The sequence below is a fragment of the Vicia villosa genome, linkage group LG3 (assembly GCF_029867415.1).
Source record: "Vicia villosa cultivar HV-30 ecotype Madison, WI linkage group LG3, Vvil1.0, whole genome shotgun sequence".
NCBI lineage: Eukaryota > Viridiplantae > Streptophyta > Magnoliopsida > Fabales > Fabaceae > Vicia > Vicia villosa.
In genome coordinates this window covers 25,420,857-25,442,828 of record NC_081182.1, presented here as the reverse complement: position 1 = coordinate 25,442,828, position 21,972 = coordinate 25,420,857, and the positions used below count along the sequence as shown (strand labels likewise).

General features: G+C 29.6%; 2 protein-coding genes across 2 annotated transcripts; one reads left to right on the top strand and one right to left on the bottom strand.

Annotated features, from left to right (window-relative positions):
- Positions 1-6,840: 6,840 nt before the first annotated feature.
- Positions 6,841-11,441, bottom strand: LOC131655203 (3beta-hydroxysteroid-dehydrogenase/decarboxylase-like). Its single transcript, XM_058925096.1, has 12 exons — positions 11,210-11,441; positions 11,034-11,123; positions 10,811-10,944; positions 10,553-10,723; positions 10,129-10,254; positions 9,751-9,830; positions 9,005-9,203; positions 8,467-8,578; positions 7,753-7,927; positions 7,235-7,391; positions 7,083-7,149; positions 6,841-6,986 (listed from the first exon to the last, which is right to left on the bottom strand). Exons 1-12 carry the CDS (start codon positions 11,439-11,441, stop codon positions 6,841-6,843), a joined length of 1,689 nt encoding a protein of 562 aa, XP_058781079.1.
- A 3,450-nt stretch (positions 11,442-14,891) lies between these two features.
- LOC131657737 (uncharacterized) lies at positions 14,892-15,577 on the top strand. Its single transcript, XM_058927101.1, has 2 exons — positions 14,892-14,898; positions 15,003-15,577. Exons 1-2 carry the CDS (start codon positions 14,892-14,894, stop codon positions 15,575-15,577), a joined length of 582 nt encoding a protein of 193 aa, XP_058783084.1.
- Positions 15,578-21,972: the final 6,395 nt, after the last annotated feature.

Sequence of the window (21,972 nt, the reverse complement as noted above, 5' to 3'; positions counted from 1 at the left end):
CAACTTTTATTATTATCTAAAATATTTTTATTTTAGCCACTTTTACATTTACAATGGTTTCTAAAGGAGACTTGTTGGTAGATATACTACTACTTAAAGAGTTATAATAAAACCTAACTTAATTCTAATTCTCACAATTATAGCTTAACTAATAAACACGACTTTGTTTTTTTTACTTTTAAAAAATAAAGACTAATTAGACTATATATAATGGAGGTGTTGAAAAAATTATTCAATTGTTGAATAGTTGTAATGGAGTGATGAATTAAGTGTTGAAAATGACATGGATTAATTTGTGTTGAAAATATTCAACATGTTGAATGAAGAGGAAGTGAGGTCCACTATAATACTTTGCAAAATCTTATTGATTATTGTAAATTGTAATTGTTTAGATTTTTATCTCACTTTAATTATTTAAAATAATTATTTTAAGTCAATTTTTTTATTTTTTTTATTTTTATTAAAATTTATTATTTTTTTCCTCTATAAATAGATACTTGGTTTATTAGATTTGAACATGGAAAAAAATTGAGATTTTTCTCTCTAATTTTTCTATTTAGCCTCGAGTAAAATCTTGTTTGTAGCACTAACAATCTTTTTAGTAAAATACATCTCAATAATAACCTTTTAACACCCAAAATTCTACTAAAATATAAAATTAGAAAAATAAAATTCAAATAAGTTATTAAATTAGAAAAAAAATATTTAACTCTTAATTATTTTAATTTAATTTCAATTAATAATTGTTATTAATATATAATCATAAAAACAAAAACATAAAAGAAAATACGAAATAAAAGTGGTGGGGTAGGGTGTTGAATTTTATTAAACAAAAATCATTGTAGTGAGTAAAAGTTGAATGAGTGTTGAATTATTAGGTGGAAGAGAGAGAAGATGATGTGGAGTGTAAAAAATAAAAAATTAGAGTGTTGAATCCACACACCATTGTACATAGTGTTAGGGTAAGCTATAGGGGTGATAAAACTTGTCCGGTTGGGCATATTTGTTTTACCCGCGCTTTAGTGTAGAACAAGTCAAAGGTTTAGCTTCCAACCTTCTAATGTGACTATCTCATCTCGCCCTATTTTTTATTGGTTTTTTGGACACGGACAATAACATAAATTTAGTATTTTTAGGCATAAAAAGTGCAATATTTGTTGGCCGCCCCTACCCTAATTTTTAGTGCGGGGCGGTTAAGATTTTATTATTGCACCCTCAATTATGCTCGCTCCGTCCCATTTTTTTGAGTTTTTTGTTGTGCGGGCCTAAATGGGATGAACATACTTATTTGCCACCCCTAATTAGCTGGCAGAATAGTGATGGTTACTACAAGAGGTTATGCAAAAGACAAGTACGTCATATCATCCACATGTTTTGCAAGATAGTCGGCATAAGCATTCCCCTCCCTAAAAGTATGAAATATTTGAACTCGTCATTCCCTAAAAAAAAACTCCTTAATATTGTGAAGAGTTGCGGCATAGTGATGTCAATCATTAACAGACTCTGAGATAAGTTTGATAGCAGAATTAGAGTGAGAATTACACATCATATCTTTGATGTCAAACTCCTAGGCCATACACAAACCATGATGTAAAACTATCAGCTCATCATGAAGGATTAGGTCATGTTTAATGCCTGAATATATTTTATTTTGTAGTTAGAATTAAAATATATAAATAAAGTTTTGTTATCTTAAATAACTTATGATAATAAAATAAAAAAAATTATGAACAGTGTCACAAGTTGTTTTTATAAATTCTCCCAAATAAATAGTATCACAAAATTTAATCTATTAGATAAACTTGAATAAGTCAATCAAACAAACATTTAGTCTCATTGATCTTTTAATTTGTTATTCTATTTAAACATTAGTTGACTTTCTTATTAACTAATATTAAAAAAAATAGGCTTTTAAGTAGGCTAGTAAACCAATCTGGCCTTTAAAAAGGCCAAACTTATGTCTAAAACTAAGTCTATGATAGGTTACAGGTCAGACTTAGACTTTATATTAAAGATCAATGGTTCAAATATCGAAAAATCTCTCCAAGAATTACAACAAGATCAATAATCATTGATATTTGAGTCATATTGTCTCTCTCCTTCCGCCTTCTAACCTCTTCCTTACCATCCCCTCCTCCCTCTGTGTAATCTATTATTTCTCTTTCTCTACTTTTTCGTTCCACGTCTTGTGTTGATCCATGTTCTAGGAGTCGCATTTCCAATTTTCTCATGTGTCATGAAGGTGTTTGTAACTTCTTATTGGTGATTTTTGTTTTGTTTTGCGTTCCTCAGTCTTCTCTTCGTGCGTTCTTGATCTCTCACCATTTTTTACATAAAAGAAACAATCAAACCCCAAGATCCTTGAATTGTAACATCATCACATATAAAGACATATAAGTACCAATTATGATCATAGTGGCTCCATTGTCTTAAACAACATGTGTTTTGAAAAACATCCATAGAAACTTGGAAAAACAACAACAAACAACCTCAATAGTAACACAAAACCAATAAATATTTGCAAAATCCCCATTCCTACAACTATACTAGAGAAAGTGGGAATTCTAACAATGCCAATAACCTCAACAGAAGATGAGAATCTTGATCTGATGTCTTTGAAGAAAATGAGTTGAAAGATATACAAGCAACCAATGTCCCATGTATTCTTAACAAAATTATGACAGATAAGCCTATACATAGATCCTTCATTCAATCTGCTTTATCCAACATCTAGTGCAATTCTTATAATCTCACTATCACGGAACTCGTACCTACAATGTTTAAGATCATGACAGACAAAACTTAAGACATCAAAATGCAATAGTTAGCGATTTTTTGAGTAAATATGATTAATTAAATCAATGAAATTTTGACTGCCACTTTCATCTCTTAAAGAAAAAAGTTGACATTCAAAGAGAATGAAAATTATTTATGATGCAAGAAAGAAATAATATGATCATTTAATGGTACAAAAATAAATTCATAAAAGTTCCAATTAAATGTTAAGGAAAATGATACTAAATATAAAAATGAGAAATAATCTAAATTAGTGCTAAGAGTGTAGAATGCAAGTGAATGGAGACAATTGAATTCAAATATTAGTGAAATTAAAAAGTCTGGACAAAATTAGGATACGACACCTTTTATTAGAAGTATTGTCAGACCATCAGATTTCAAATCCAAACCTCAATTTTCTGGCCTCCATGTGTATACATTGAAGCATATGCTCATGAGCAGTAAACAATTGTTCATTTCGAAATTGTTGACTAACATCTATCTCGACAGCACCCTATCTAACACTTGGTTTAACTCCATATTTCACCTCATCCTATTTAAAATCATCCTTCATTTCATCTGATTTTACATCATTACTTGCATCAACTTTGGGAAACATATTCAGGTGGACCATATCTAATGCAAACCAAACAGAAAAACAGTTTGAAAAATGACAGTAACAAGAAAATTATGAGATGCACATCTGAAACATGTAATCGACAGATTCTGAGATGCATCTCTGGACTCAACGTTCACTTTTTCAGCTCAAGAACAAGATTAATGCAATATGAAAGATGAAATGAATGAACTTTATTTAAATTGCAGTTTTTTTCTCCCTTTGATGTGATAAAATTCAAGAATGATAATTTAGAGTCGAAAAGTTGATTGAAAATGGATTTTTTTAGATTTTTTCTTTACCCACCTTCCTATGGGGGTCACCCCCAGCGAAATTCCCAACTTACCCTGCTTCGGAGATTCATCTCCGAAGTTTTTTTTTAAATTTTTTTTTATATTTCGGAAATGCATTTCCGAAATGCATCAAAATTCATTTATTTTTTACAATCAGGTAAGAAATGTGGACACATATGCCTACGTAAGCCTTCTAAGACGGTTACCTTCTAAGAAATGTGGTAACACTTTCCTACTTAAAAGCCTACGTAACAAAAATTGGGAAGCTCCACAACCACACCCTATTTAAAAGAATAAAAAAACCTTTTGAAATTTCGAAGTTCCCTTTTCCTTCTCCCCACCACTCTCAGACGGTTAACTTCTAAAACAATTTCCTATTTAAAAGCTTCTCACCCAATTTTCTTTCAAAATATCCCAAATCATTTTTTATCCTAAGTCTTCTTCTTTGCTTTAACGTTTTTTATCTCTTGTTACTGCTTTCATCACAATGTCTCTCCGCGGTGGAGGAAATCATCCCGAAAATCGCCGGAGTCAACCATCTCCTGCACATTCTCAACAATCATCCATCAATGCTGCAAGATCAGGCCGTGGTGGTCGTGGTCGTGGCTCTCGCGGTGGACGTACCTCCAATCCTTCTTCCTCCGGACATCCACCTCCTCCGTCATATGCTCCGGCCCCGGTTACCTCTCCTCCGTTTGTTGTTGCAGCTCCGGTTGTTCGTCCATCTGTTTCAGCGTCGTTTGTTCCATCTGTCGCAGCGCCGGTTGCTTCCTTGAGTTCAGCTCTGATCTCCATCGAGAGCCTGACTGCCGAAGTAAAACAGAAGGCTACTCTAGAGTCGGCTCCGTCGTCTCAGAAGGAAAATTGGGAAGGAAAAATTCAAGTTCGTGCTAATCATTTTCAGTTGCGAGTGGCTGATAAGGATCTACACCACTATGATGTAAGTATAGTTTGCTCATAAGTTTTTTGTTGTTGTTTATTATGTTGGTAAGTTACAATGTGGTATGGATTTCTAGAGGATCAAGACTTTCTAACCTGTTGCAGCGTCTCCTCCATCGTCTTCCTCCGATTAAATAAAGCGAATCGTTCTTGTTTGTTATTTTTCTTCTGTCCAGGCCTTTTTTCGGAAGTGCATTTCCGAATTCCTCCAAGGGGGCGTGAATTCGGAGATGAACTTCCGAAAACACCACATTTTCTGAAAAATAACTATTTCGGAGATGCATCTCCGAAATCAATATTTTATATTAAAAAAAATACTTTTTCGGAGATACATTTTCGAAAACACCTTTTTTTCAAAAAAAAGTACCTTTGCGGAAATGAACTTCCGAAACAAGGGGTAGCGTTGTAAATTCACCAGGGGTGAGCAAGAAGGTTAGGAGGTGGGTGAAGAAATTTTCTTTTTTTAAGGGTTTTGGATTATGGAGGAGGTATAAAGTGTGGGAGAGGTAATCATGCAAGGTGGTGTTATATTTATTTTTTCGCTTGACATTTTCGGATATACATCTCCGAAAATATCAATGACTGGTTAAATAAACAATCTCAATGGAAAATATTTTGTAAATTGGTTCAAGAATGTTTTCAGATATTCATCTCCAAATACACCCAGAAAAGTATGGAGATGCTTTGCTGAAAAGTATCACTGAATGGTTAGATAAACCATCTCAATGAAAAATGCTTAGTAAATTGGTTCGGGAATGTTTTCAGATATGCATATTCGAATATACCCTCAAAAAGTATAGAGATGCATTTCTGAATCAATTTTTAACAAAATTGATTTACAAAGGATCAGATGATTTAAAGTGCGTCTAGAAATATACTCCCTCCGTTCCTTTTTAAGTGTCGTTTTAGCAAAAAGCTCTTCAACCAAAATAGTGGATTATTATAGTTAATTTTCCTATTATACCCTTATTTATTTTTCTCTTTCCAAATAAATTCAATCATACATTCTCTTTTTCCAATAACTAATTGAAAAATTTGAGGTGGAGTTATTGAGAAAATAAGGGTATAAATGACAAATTATAACATTAGATTATAAAACGACACTTAAATAGGAACAAAAAAATTCTTCTAAAACGACACTTAAAAAGGAACGGAGGGAGTATTTACAAAGACTCCTAAGAACAGCTTTGAATTTACTGAAGTAGAAATATATTTACAAAGACTACTAAGAACAACTTTGACTATTATTGTGTTTTGTTAACTGTGTTTTGTTAACGAGGTTAGAAAAGTTTAATTAAATATCAACACTTTATCTGTCCTAAGAAACAGATTTACATAAGAATTCATCAATAAACCTTAAACCCTAAGTCACACATCATACGAAGACAATCAAAAGTTTAAATACCGACACTTTTTCTGTCTCAAAAATTAGATTTTTACACACAAAAATTCAACCACAAACAGGGTAAATAATGAAAGTATGTTTATACAAAACTCAAGTCCCAAAACATATGAAGAAAATCAAAAGTCCACTTTAACCATATGCCTAGTTTTTTCGGGAGATCGAACCGTGGTTCTTCCCTACCAAGTCCAGCACGAATCATCACTGGACCAACTCCCGGTATGCCTAGCTTTTCAAAAGCTCGATATCCATCCTTTCAAACAACAATAAATATTAATTAAACAAAAAGCAAGAAATGAGTAATGTTTAGAGGAAAAATAGAAATGCTATGAACAAACAAAAGGTATGCTTGTATTTTTACAGAATGAGTTGTGTTAATCCATATAAATCAACCATTAAAACTTAACATAACCAGGAACGTTAGAAACGAAGCCTGGTTAACGTTCTGCCTTAAACTTAGACAAGCTTTTCACGTATATTTCATCAATAGATTAACCGAGCTAGGTCAAGCCAGCTCATTCAAAATTAGAAATGTCATGTATTTCTTATTCATAAATACTGTAACTATCTAAATGATACTAAGAAATATGAAAGTAAATTGTGATTTATGGGCGAGGTTATATGACAGGTTTTGATGCAACCTACTCAAAGGTTGCTACAAAATTTCAAATTACATTACAATAATTGTACAATGATACAAAGAACTCGGACGTGGAGTAAATGAAGATGCATCAGCCCACTCATCTAAGAAAAATCTAGGGCTAGAAGCTATCAATCAGTTTTACCAACCAGGATCGAAAGAAGGAAAAAAACTATCAATCAATCTTCGTTGAAGTAAGAAACTTCTTTGTGATATCAGATTTCAACTTGCACCCTAAAGTATGTGTTTTTATAACTATGCTGTCAATGTCTTCCTCCTTCTTTTCATAAACATAGAAAGCTATAAATGCTAAGGAAAGTCCTGAAACAAAGACAAGAAACAAACTAGTATCATTCTCATCCAAGCATTGTGAATTCAAATAAAACAAACAACATGAGACAGAAAATGGGAGAGTACCTATAGTATACAAGTTATGAAGTGAAAATGCTCCCAGGAAGCTAAGAATGAGCATAGAGAAAACAACCTATTGATCACAAGGGAGAGATGTGTCACGTCTATGTAAGATTGACTACATATAAAATTTTGATGCAAGAGATTTTTGTGCATACCTTGAAGAACAACACCGAATTATTCCCTTCTGCGATAGATTTTAAAGCACTCACAGCAAAATTCCAAGATGGGGCTACTCTGCGAGCAATTCGATTTGACCTATCTTCTGATAAATGAAACCATGATGGGGGCATTTTCTCAATAGTGTACCCCAATCTGAACAAGCATAAAATGCAACTAAAGTTAGAATTTGTATTTTTTGAGAGAGACAGATTATTTCCTAAATAAGGAATTACTCTGCACAGTCAATTATATTTTTACACTATGTATATCATCTTAAATATTTGAAACTGCATCAAAAGGAAACTATGAAAAAATATAAACAAATTAAATAAAGCAACACGCGTAAAATAACATATATACAACACTAAACATAGTACTTCCTCCTAAAATAGGAGACACTTGCCAACAATAGTTACTATATTAGTAGTACATCATTGGACAAGTTAAAGACATTATGACAACATAAAAGGTTAATTGACAATCTGGTAAACTCATTGGTAGACATTTTACTTACATTTTTGCAGGAAAAATGCCATGAACGAATAAACCGATTGATGAGTAAATTAGAAGCTTTGCAAGAGCAGTAACGAAGGTATTCTCAGATGCAATGAAGTTGACATATATTGCTATCAAGACTAACAATGTGGTGAAAGTTTGCTTTTTATCCTTCCAAAGTAAAGTGTCCGCAACTGCAAATTGTAGACCAATTAAAACTACTAAATAAATAAATGAAAACTGTAATACAACTCTTAGCATTAGCTAGTTACACTGATGAGTTTGTATAGTAAGTAGAAGATGCCCGGTAAAAAAGTTTAGGAATGATAATGGATTTCGTTAGAAATACCAGCTCCAGAATCTGAACTTTAAGAGTTCCAAATGCTTCAGTCTTCCTAGAGACTGTCCGTAAAAAATATACATGTTTTATTACAATTTTAAAATTTAAAATGCAATGCTACATAACAAGATAAGATATATGGAATCCTAAACTTCAACTTCCTTATGTTATATCTGCAATTTTAATCTAATATTTATCTTGGAATATGTCTTTCACATGTCTGAAATCTGCAATTTTAACCTATTAATAGTTTCAAAGCCACTCGGCCTTCTAATAAAATAATCGAAGAGCAGTAGCTATGTGTCTACTTTACAACAGTAAAATCAAAACAAAAATGGCAATTCCAGATATCACAAACAAAGATGTTAGAAGAGTATCGTCGATTATTCATACCTCTTCCACTTCCAAGATATACAGAAGCTTTGGAGGGACCTTCTCTTTTAGACGTAACTTGATTTTCAGCCCTCAAATGTGGGTATGATTCAATTGTCATCCGCAAGCCTTCCTGCAAGATAAAGTATAATCCCTTAATTACATGTGAAGAACACCGTGCAAGAAGTGGGGTTGACATATATACTCAGTGCAATAGATGTAATATAAGAACCTTTGTAGTTTGTTCCCATAAACATCATACATTTTAGAATCATGTCCCATACTTGATTTCTGAACATATTTAGATGAGTCTTAACTCCAAATTATCAGTAGTTTTGTGTTATAGGAAAGAGTGAGCATCTCATTATTTTTTTCAAAACAAGAACAACAATATAATCACATGGTTCGTGCATGAAATTAGCAACATCAGACTTTGATGAAATTTCTAAGCAACTTTTTTATTGTCACCATATGAGCATCTCAAATTCTCAATACAGTTCAGAAGCAGAAATGTGGGGAGTTAAAACGGCACAAATACTTTTCTGAAACGTCACAGAACCTGTAGAGTTACAACAGGTACATAGCCAAGGCGATCCTTTGCTTTTGAGCTATCGTAAGATCTGGTGCAGGATAAGAGCCTTATTCTTGACGGGGTTAGCTGAGGCACCTTCATCCCATATGGGCCAAGAAGCCTATATATCAACTCCACCAAATGTGCAATTGGCATGACAACAAATGCAGGGATCTTTATTCTTGGCCTGCAAGTTACATATCTCAGATAACAAAGGACGGACACTGACCAAACAGCACCATAAATCATTAATTAAATTTGTATTTGTTTATTTGGAAGAAAAACCACAAATGCATTCCTTATTCCTCAAAAAAATAATGTAAATGAGTGACTGTTTATAATAGAAAACCAATATTCTCATGGGTATAAGTGTGAGTTAGGCTAAAAAAACACAATCAAGTGCTTACATTAATTAAGGATGCATTTGGATAAATAAACAACTTAATTAAGAATGTATTGAATAAGTGCTTCTTATATAAGGATTTATGTATAAGTTATTTCTAAAATCAAAGTGTGAATATAGTTAAATTATTTTCATATAGCAGTTGTAAACTATAAGTCACCCTTGGAGGGCTTATTGAAATAAGTTAAAAACAGCTTAAAAGATATCATATGCTATTTTTAGAAGTTCCCTCAAACACTTACACAGTTGTTAATGCCATAAGATAAATCCAAATTAGCTATCAATTGAAGAAAAAGAAAGATCTAAAGGTTAACAGTAAAAAAGAAATCACCTTTGATATCCAAGACCTTCCAAAATCAGAGACATGAATTCCCAAAACTTTATAGGTTCCATATTTGTAATGAAGTATGCCTACATAACAAATACTTATCAGCATGACAACACACTAAAGTAATTGCTAGGTTTGATAAACTTAATATGCAAAGCTGATCATCGGGGAAAAAAAGTTTAGCTAGCGAGTATTTGCCAACGAGTATGTTTTTTATGTTTCCTCATTTGTCCAAATAAAAGGATTCTACTTTTCGACATATTAGCATCATTCAATAAAGAGGGTACACCACTGAAGAATAAACAATGATTCATTGAAGAGCTTCGTTGTCCAAAACTTATTTTATATGTCTATTAATTACTAAAAAAAGTAATATGGTACCTGTCCTGCAGCTTTTTCGGAAACGCTTCCCTCTGAAGCTAAAGCTCGATCAGCACATATATGGCCGTGCGCCACATTTTCAACATATGTGAAATCATATACATTATTGCCATCACCAATAATGAACTGGTAAGATTATAATATAAATCATCAATGAAAGGTTTAAGAAAGTTTCTGCTAATAAGTTGTTACACAAACACATTGGTCCCCCAACAAGTTTTTCCATATCCCTCTTAATATCATCAAGAAAAACAACAATTTTGTTATCAATCTAGTCCAATTTTGTTCTTGTGGTTAATTTTATATTCAATAAAACATATCTAGAATATCCTAATAAAAATGAAATTTCCATGAGTGTTTGGTTAGTTATTTAAGCAATAAAAGACGTCAAACATTTACCAAAAGAACGAACAACAACATTTACCTTGGATTTCCCCGCTCTGGCAGCATCAACCAATGACGGCACCAAGAGTTTATCACCAGGCCCAAAAATGCTGCTAGGGCGTATGCAGCACGTTAGTAGTCCACCAGTCCCGTTAGCCTTAATAACCAACGCCTCACCCTCCGCTTTAGTTGCCGAGTAATGATCGTTATGCTGATAACAACAATAGGATTCAAATCAAGATTCAAGACCATAACAAACATTTCAAATCTACTTCCATACCCAATTGCTAGTATATACCTTAGGTGGATAAGGCAATGATTCATTTCCATTATGAACTGCGTTAACACCATCAAAAACAACACTTGGAGAACTAGTATAAATGAGTCTCTTCACTTTTAATTCCACACATGCTTCAATAACATTCTTTGTTCCTTCAACAAGAACCGTTAACCATCTAAGTTAGATCGAAAGCAACAATCGTTAACACAACAATAGAATATCAATGTTTTACAGTTTTTACCTTCAACACTAACTGAATAATGCAACTGATAATTATTAATAGAAGAGTTCGGAGCAGCCATATGAAACACAGATTCAACTCCTTCAAACGCTGCATAGATTTAAAAAAATAATAATTAACAATGCTAATTATCAATCAATCAATGTAAACTATGTAGAAGAATGTTTTGAAGATACCTTTCAAGAGTTGAGCCTTGTTGCGAAGATCGACGGAGACGTATTGAGCACGATCGGAGTGTAGAGCTTGACCGAGAAGGCCTAATTGTTCAGAGGGTTCGAGTTCAATGGTGGGTCCCAAATCGGCGATGCGGACGCAGTAGGTGTTTAATCGAATTAGCATTTCGACAAAATGTCGTGCGGCGAAGCCGCGGCCTCCGGTGACTACACACCACGCCTCATCCGCCGCCATCGGATTGGAAGATTGTTTGTCAGTGATGGATCGGGAAGTCGCAGAGAGGAGTAAGTAGAAAGAGAGAGTGAAACAAAAACAGATCGATTGAGAATTTTACTGCTCGTGGAGTCATTGTAGTGTTCGTGGCGGTTAAGTGAGAAGGAAGGAAAAAATCATTAATTTTTTAATTAAAATTAATTTCACAAAAATAAGTTTACAGAATCAACCATATATAAATATTCTACTTAAATAAACTATTAATATACCCGATAAACTATGAGTTTAAAGATAGTGCAGTGTTAGTGTAAAACAATTTTACACATACAACCAATTAAAATGCTTTAATTTGTCATGTAATTTTAATTTTTAAATGTAAAAATAGAATTTATTCTGATACATGTCTCTCATAGGTTGACAATGTAAAACTACTGTCAGTGCATTTTCTTTTTTCCCATAAACTATTAACAAATTCGTGCATACTTTTTAAATAAACAGTGAAAAAACGAATTACTATCAACTCACGATTGAAGGCAGTAAACAAGATAATATCCACTCATAAATGACAATACAGAGAACAATAATTAATAATAAGTTTCTACTATTTATAATATTCCGCTAGAATGGATCTCAGCTTCTACTTTAATCAAGTCTTTCACTTGAAAAGAGTAACAAACTTCCCAAAATTGCAATTATCAACCAGGAACAGGTCTTAGTTTCTGATCTAACCAAGTCTTCTACTTTGAAAGGGTAACTTACAAGCTCCTAAAAAGTAACCACTTGTTGGGGATTGAAATCAATAACTCTGTCGAGGATACTCAAAGGATATATGAGCAGGTTAGATTGCACAACATACTTCTCAAATAAAGGGACAACTACCCATCAGGGATGGTAGATTTACTAGATCGTAATAGCCATAAAATAGTGAGGCTAGTCATAGTGTTCACTATATGTGTCAAGTTTATTATCAAACTTGAAAGTTATCTGAATGACCGACTAATAGCTCTCATCTATGTCACCTATGCATTTCAAACATAGTAGACAAATCAATTCCGAGAGACGCCGCTTTGTCTTCAATCTCTTTCATAACTAAAACATCCGCCATGATTGCGGTGGCAAGTATATTATCGTCGAACTAAATTTCTTACACTGATTAAAACCCTAAACACGAGAGATGGGAGAATGAGAATCGAATAGAAATAACAACAGATACACATACATCGGTACAGATCTGTAGAAAATATACGATAATGAGAGGATTGATTGAAACAATACTAAATTGATGCGGCAAATTGCGATGCGCGATATTGAGGAGTGGAGGGAAAATGGTGATGAAAGAAAATGGAGTTATTGAGATACTCACAGTTTGCGGCGGTTTCGTTCATACTATGATGGAGGCTCTGCGTGCAATTTCCGACGAGCTTTTGGTTTTCACGGCGGAAGGAGATGAGTGGGAGAAATCGTGAAACGGCAGTAGCTGATAAGTTTCGTTGTTTTAGGGTTTTGAAGATTCTTAAAAGAGACAATGGATTGGGCTTGTTTTTTTTTAATTTAAATAATCTAATTTTAATTGTTGTTTGTTGTAACTTGTAACCAAAATAATGAAAATAAATAAACATAATCTTTAGATGCGTTAACAGAATATTACGATATACTATATAACAGTACAGATAATTTTTTATATCGTAGTCTGTTTGATAATTGAGGGTAACGATCAATTTTTTTAATCTATTTTATTTGATAAATTTATATATTAAATATAATAATATAACTTTTTAAATAATATTTTTATTTTTATTTATATATAAAATATAAGATGTTGATATTTTAGTAGGACAAAAATTCATGTTTTTGTTCGGTCTCCTAACATATATTTTTTTTTTGTCAAATCATCTTATCTACTTAATATAAATTTAAGATTGTCATCATGACAATCTTGGACACAAACCTAACCCTAAATCTTATGTAGCATGCTTAATTCCTACGTGGCATCTTTAGAACAATCCTAAGTAAAATTTAATAATAATAATCTTTATAACAATTTTAATAATAATAATAAGGCTAAATTACAGTTTTAGTCCCCTGTTTTGGTATTTTCACGATTTTGGTCCCCTATTTTCTTTTTAAACAGTTTTAGTCCCCCATCCCAATTTTGTTCATAAACAGTACATGATCCGTACATGAACAGTACGTACATGAACAGTTGGTTCAAAATTGGGATGGGGACCAAAACTGTTTAAAAAGAAAATAGGGGGACCAAAATCGTGAAAATACAAAAACAGGGGGACAAAAACTGTAATTTAGCCTAATAATAATAATAACAATAATAATAATAATAATAATGATAATAATAATTAAAACCTAAGTAATAATAAAAATAAAAATATTATTATTCTTCATATTTCTATTCCAATTCCAATTATAAATTAATTTATTAAAACTCATAAAATCATTTACATTTCTGTTACAAATATAAAGGGTATTTTATTTATAAATGGTATTTTAGTTATAAAACTCTTCATTCTTTTAACTTTAATTAAAAATATAATTTAGTTTCATAATTTCTAAAATTATAAATAATATACTATAATAATAATAATATAAAAAACCATTAATAATTACAATATCACAAAAAAAATTAAAAATTAAAAATAAAAAAAGTCAAATAAGAATAATTACTATATTATTCATATTTTCATTTAAATTTTGAATTACTTAGTTTTTTAAAATAATAAATACAAATCATATATCATAAATATAAAATGTATTTTAACACCTAATTATGATAAAAAATATTCACTTATTGATTTATCAATTTCATATTTAAGTTTACTTTATAATTATGATAATTTTAATTAAAATATCATAAGGTATCACTTGGTATTTTGGACAATGTTAGTTGGAATCTACTTTAGAATTTGAATTTTTAATTTTTGATATTCGAATTAAAACATGAAAAATATAAAATATAAATATTCTAATATACAATCCTAAATCATGATGGCACCCTTATTTATGATTTTCTTAGTGACCCAATTTTACACGTAACTCCAAATATAAATATTCAAATTTGAAAGCAGCACAAAAGGTATGTACAAGATTTAAAATTTTGTTTAATTTTTATCATTCTTATTTTCTTTTTATCATTTAACTTTATAGCGTTTTACTTCTTTTTCAATTCTATTTATTTTTATTAGTTTTAAAAAAAAATTGTAAATACCTTGAAAAATCACAAAATTTAGTTTTTAAAAAATTGTTGAAATGTGGTATTGAAACAAATTACACGTTTTAAAATGGTTGTGTTTAGCTTTTATTATTCATATTTTATTCTTAATAGATATTAATTTTATGATTTTAAATCTAAATAAAATTTGATAAATCCTTACACAATATTTCTAATAAAGAAATTGATGTCTTAATAAATTTTTGCATGACCTTGAGTTAGGCTCATGAAATTTAACTCATATCTAGATGTCGAGTAAATTAAAAGTTACCCAAATTAATTTTATATCTATATGTTGCAACTTATTCTATACCTTTAAATTTACTATTAGCTTGCAACTTATACCTTGAAAATTGCAGACTGTAGTAACAGTTGGCAGCAGATGCTCTCATCTGAGAAGTTCAAAATGGGAACAATTTATAAGGATCTTATGCAGCATCACCAAACTGTGAATTGGTTTGTTGTTATTGCAGGTAACAGAGCTAGACCTAGGGCTTTGTTCTGCTTGTGGCTTGCTTGTCATAGACGCCTTGCCACAAAAGACAGATTAGCAAAATTTGGAGTTATTCAAGATACTCAATGTTGCTTTTGCAGGGAAGCTGAAACTTTAGACCACCTATTCTATAAATGCAATGTGATGAAGACTATTTGGAGTGATACTTTGAAATGGCTCAATATTGTTCACACACCTTTGGACTGGACACAGGAATTGAATTGGCTCATTCTTAGTGCTAGAGGCAAAGGAATGAAAGCAAACTTGCTGAAGATGGCTGCAGCTGAAACCCTATACCAATGCTGGAAATTCCGGAATGATGCTTGCTTTGGTACCCCACAGCCTGTTGACAAAGTTGTGCATAGAATACAGGATGCGATCGTGTACAGAGGATGGCACCATAGGAAGTATAGAGATAGCATAGCAAAGCTTTTGATATAGAGTTAGTTTACCTTGTTTGGTTGGATCAGTTTTGATCACCATCTTGTACTTAACCTTGTTTTTTGAATTATAATAAAATTTTATTGATTCAAAAAAAATTTCAAAATTCTATATATTTTTTACTTCTTTTATTATTCAATTGAGAAGGCCCCATGTATTACATATAGATAGTTAATTTTTCTTATTTATTAATTATATTCATTTTAACTTTTATTTTCAATTAAATACATAACTAAATTTTATTTAACACATATTTTTAATTTATTTTTCAAACTATATTAACTATTAATATTATTGCATTTTTATTTTATTAGTCAAAATTAAGGTTGTTTTAGTAATTGTATATTTTTATTTGATTTTATTTTATTACTTATTTATTAAAAATAAATTTTCTTCAACTAACTTTTAAATTTCTCCCAATAACTTTATATTATTTATTTATTATTTTAGTAGTTTTATATTCATTTAATTTTACTTTATTTGTTATTTCTAAAACTAATTTTTATTACTAACCAAAATTATTTATTTTTAGTTATTTAGAAAATTTTAGTAGTTAATTATTTAAAATTTTAGATTTTAAATATAATTATATTATTATTAATCTATGTCCAATGTTATAATTTTTTTTCATTTTTAATAAATTGTAGTCTAAAAAAATATTAAAACCCACTAATGCCATTATAGCCTCTACTATTTTTATTAATTAACATATTGTTTGCATATCCACTATAATTAAATATTAATTTTAGATAACTTTTTTATTAATAAGAGTATATAATTTTTCTTTGGTATTTTAAAGATGTATTTTAATTTCTAATGCATGAATATAATGCATAAAATACATAAAATTATACTTTTTTTAATCGTATTACTTTCTGTTTGTATAAAATTAAATATCAATTTTAGAAAATATTTTATTATATTAAAAATAACTTTAGTGAATTCATATATGTAATTATGTACAACTATTTCATAACATGAAATTATATATTACTATTCCGTGCATCGCACGGGCAAACGTCTAGTAAATATTCAATTTTATTAATTTTGTAACTCCCATGTAATTCCATTAATTATTTAATTTACTCAACCTTATAATTTTTTTTAAAACCAAACTCATTCCTATCTCTATATTTCTTTTCAAATTCTTCACCCACTCATTTATCAATTCATATAAATTAATATAATATAAATATAAATATAAATTAATATATTCATAAATATTTTGTAACTCCCATATAGATATATATTAATTCATATTTATATTAATACTTCTGTCATTCTTTATAAATATCTATTTGGTCATTTCATCACACGATCATTTTTCAAACAATTATCTTATCTAAAATGGCTAACAATGGTTAGTATTGGAAACATAACATAATATTCTTTTATTATTTTTAAATGGTCAATTTGTCTCACTTTCCTCCTTAAATAGATATATTCCTCTCTTTTTCTTCATCACACAAATGTTTTAGAACTTGACAAAGCATGAGATGAATGAGTGAATTATTCAACACCGATTCAAAAAGAGAATTGATTTTTCTATTTTTATCTAATCCGGTAAGGTTTCATGTTTGTTTTTTATATCTATTCAATTCAACTATTTTTTTAATTATATTTTAGTAGAATTATTACTGAATTATAAATGACAACTATGAAATTGTTGTTTTACAAATTATCCGTTCATTAAAATTCTAAGATACAAACTAATTGATAAAACTTAGTATGATTCCTATATTGTTTCCAGTTACGTCGATTTTTTTTATTAATCTTTAAAATTTAACATATTCTTAAATATTCTATTAAACTCATATAATTAAGACTCAAACTAACATTCTAATATATTATAAAATTCTTTAAAATTTAACATATTCTTAAATATTCTAACAAACTAATCAACTAATCTGCAATTTTTTTATGATAAAAGTAAATTTAATAATCAAAATATCATTATTTAATAAAAAATTAAAATAGCTTCGTTAAAATATTAATAACTTAATTTAATAAAATTTAGAATCATTAATGCCTATGAAATTGAAAAAAATAACTTTAAAGTTTCATTTTAATTTTCAAAATTATTTTTTCTTTAATTTAATTATTGAAATGAAAATAATTAATTTAATAAGATGATTAACCCATAATAAATAATCGTTTTCCATACCCCAGGAAAATATTAATGAAGTTATTTGATTAACATAGTAACACCGAAGAAAAAATCAATATATTAAAATATAATATGATTTGAAAAAAAAATATAGAGAATATATGGTTTAAACCGTTTTTTGAACTTGACATTGAATAAAAAAGTTCTTAGGTTTTGTAAATTATAGACTAAACAATAAAAGAATAATTGAAATTTAGATTGATCTACTCTTAAATGTATAGTGAATTTAATGATTAATCACAAATATCATCTATAAATAATTTAATATAATATTGTATTATTCACATAAATATGACAAATCTTTCAAATTTAAATAACATAATTGAAAATTTATCATATATAAATTATTAGTAATTCTCATATTTTTAAAATTTTATTTATATTTAATATAGCTTTAAAATAAGTATAAACATATCATATAATTTATATATATAAATTATTGATGTAAAAATTCTAATTAAATCCGTACAACGCACGGGTTATAGATCTAGTTAATTGCAACATCAAACATGGTATAAAAAAATTGTCTTGTTCAGTTCCTAATAAAAATTTATGTTTTTGTTAGTCTCTAATTCTCTTATTAATTTCGACATCAAATAGGTTATAAAAAAATTGTCTTGTCCATTTCATACTTTTTGACAAATCAATTGCACTATTTTTTTTTTTATAATAGTAAAAAAAAAATACCCACACTAAGAGATACTAATGTTTGCTTTATATTTTGTTTTTACAACAAATAAGATTGATGAGTAATTGCATCTTAAGGTAGATTTTATCTTAAAATATGTTAAATTAAAATATATATTTGTTTATTTATTTTTTTAAAATTAAATTAGGTTTTGAATTTTTTATTTAGATTAAGAAAACTTCTCACCCCACCTCATAGGCATTTGACGCACTACCGAATTGACAAAATTATCTTCGTGTTTCTGTAGATGCATCTCTGAAAGTATTTTTTTTTAAAATTTGGTGTTATCCTTAGATGCATCTACGAAATCCCTTAAAACCTAATGAAACGTGGGATTTTTCTCAATTAATTCGGAAAATCATAATGTTTCGTACATATACATCTACGAAAAAGTTGGATAGGGTTTGAAAATAAAGTGTTTCATAGATGCATCTACGGAACTTGGGATTTTCTCAATGAGAAATTAATTTGAGATTTTTCCAATTAATTGAGAAATTAATTTAGGATTTTTCCAATTAATTGGGAAAATCACAACTTTCACTTTTCCCGATTAATTGGAAAAATCTCCAATTAAATTATAAATTAATCGAGAAAATTCCCAATTTTCAATTAATTTGGAAAAATCTTATGTAGTTACATCTATGAAAATGTTTGATGGGGTTTGAATAATTGAAAAAATTATTTATTTTCAATTAATTGGAAAAATCTTCCGTAGATACATCTATTTTGATAGGGTTTGACAATAAAATGTTCAGTTTGATTTTTACAATTAATTGAGAAAATCTAAAATTCACTATGTTTTATACGCTTCCGTAGATGTAACTACGGAAGTAATCAAATTTTTTTTAAATATGGATACTTCCGAATGTCTATTATGAAAGTTGGGGCAAAAATATAAATTTTTATGGTGAGTAAGAAATATATAGGATTGGTTGAAAAATTTTCTAGATTAAGATGTATTTTTTATCTAATACTCCCTCCGTTTCTTTTTAAGTGTCATTTTGGCAAAAAGCTCTTCAACCAAAATAGTGGATTGTTAGAGTTACTTTTCCTATCATACCCTTATTTATTTTTCTCTTTCCAAATAAATTCATTCATACACTCTCTTTTTCCAATAACTAATTAAAAAATGTGAGGTGAAGTTGTTGAGAAAATAAGGATATAATTGATAAATTATAACATTAAATTATAAAACGACACTTAAATAGAAAAAAAAATTCTTCTAAAACCACACTTAAAAAGGAACGGAGGGAGTAATTATAGTAAGTCATAATAACATGGTAATATAAAAATAACTTGTATTATCATCTAAAATATTTTTATTTTGGCCACTTTTACTATAAGTTACCATCTCAAGGTTTCTAAAGCAGACTTGATGGTAGATATTTATCTATCACTACTTATAGTTAAAGAGTTATAATACAATCTAACTTAATTCTAATTCTCCCGATTTTAGCCTAAGTGATAAACAAAATCTCTTTTATATATATATATATATATATATATATATATATATATATATATATATATATATATATATATATATATATATATATATATATATATATATATATATATATATATATATATATATATATATATATATATATATATATATTAATATTATGTGTACTTTTGGTCTCCGTAAATTAGCGAGTTTTTTATTTTTATTCCTGTAATTTTTCTTTTTTTAGTCTCTATATTTCACTTTCACGTTCGTTTTAGGACCGCACCCTCGACTATGCACGCCCCGCTCTGCCCTATTATTTTTTTTGGGTTTTTGTTATGCAGACCTAAACGGGACAGACATGTCTGTTTGCCACCCCTAATCTGCCACACGTTTTGCTAGATAGTCACCACAAACATTCACATCCCTGGAAGTATGAAATATTTGAACTTGTCATTTCCTAGAGAAAACTTTTTAATATTGTGAAGAATAGTGATATAGCGATGTCAATCATTAACAGACTATGCGATAAGTTTGATAGCAGAGTTGGAGTAAGAATAACACGTAATGTCTTTGATGTCAAGTTCTCAGGCCATACACAAACCATGATGTAACACTATCAACTCAACATGGAGGATGTTTAAATAACTAATATTACTCGCTAAATCATGAACTCAAGCACCATCGGTATTTCAAATCAATCCACCAAAACCCAAGAATCTATAATTACCAAGGTTGTTGTCGTCAACATTCAAAATCACATTATTATCTTTGTGTGCATTCCATGTGATCGTTCTCGTTGATGAGACATATTAATGCTTTAAATTAATTAGCTAGAAGATTAGCATAATTCACTATGATAAGTTTCAAAGTATGGGAAGATACAATTTCATTCGCAAGACACAACTTGTTTCTAGTGCGCCACAACCACCAGCAAGCAGGTAAAAATATTGAGCCATCATGGATATCTTGTATAATTCAATCATATAAGTTATCCTCTTGGTAGAATAGCAGGTTCAAGAAAATAATAAATTTTCAAAAGGAAGTAGCAAATCCATAATCTCTCAATTAGTGTTGAATTGTCTCAGCATCCTGATTGCATCTAGGATATAGATTCGTCCGGAGCACACCACAATAACACAAAATCAATCTCATAGGAAGGGGTTTATGTAAAGTCGTCCATAGAACGATATTCACCTATTAGGAACATAAACATGTCACACCCACTCCCAAGAGTTATTGTTTGTTATATTCTAAATAAAATAAAGTCTGTCTACTCAATTATAGCCATCTCAAGTGGTGTAGATACCATCTAAATTGCTTTTTCAAGTTAATTGGTCAGGCACAAAAAAAAAATAGAAAGCACTTTCAGGAAGTCACAAATAATCGGGGGAATGTTAGTATATAATAAACTAAAGTTTCAATTCTCATCCAAGTAAACATTATTTTGTACAAATAAATAAATAAATAACTTGCTCCACTAATTTCCTTACCTCGTACCAATTGGAAAATCAGAAAAAGGAGTTCTCATCCCCCAATCTAAATTCAAAGTCATCTTTAAGATCACATAGAATTTTCATAATTACATTCCAAATAACTCATCCAAGTTTCTTTTTCATATTACGAAAATCTTCCTTTCTGATGTATGTTTGCCTTAATATTTGGATCTATGGGAAATCTTAATACATAGGTGAAAAGACAGTGAAATGATGGATTTGCGCTTAGAGTCCAAGGTGTGGTACACGTTTGTTGAGCATCCCATGTGTCCTACTGCCCATAATGAAACTATGAACAAGGCTAGGTTGGTGTTTCTCGTAACACTCTAATTTCCCCAGCATTTATTAATATAAAATCAAAGTAATTTGTTCAAATAATAAACATGCAATTAGGATGTCACACTTCTCAAAACATATTAAACTTGCTCAATTATTTAAATAGATGCATAACACATTATGCAGATGAACAAAAACAAAACTTCTCAACTTCTCATTTTATTACGCACCGGAAAAGATTCACATAATGTTATCAAATAATTCACATCCAGCATAAACAATATTTATTCAAATAATACGGAGTTCATAAGACTCCAAACA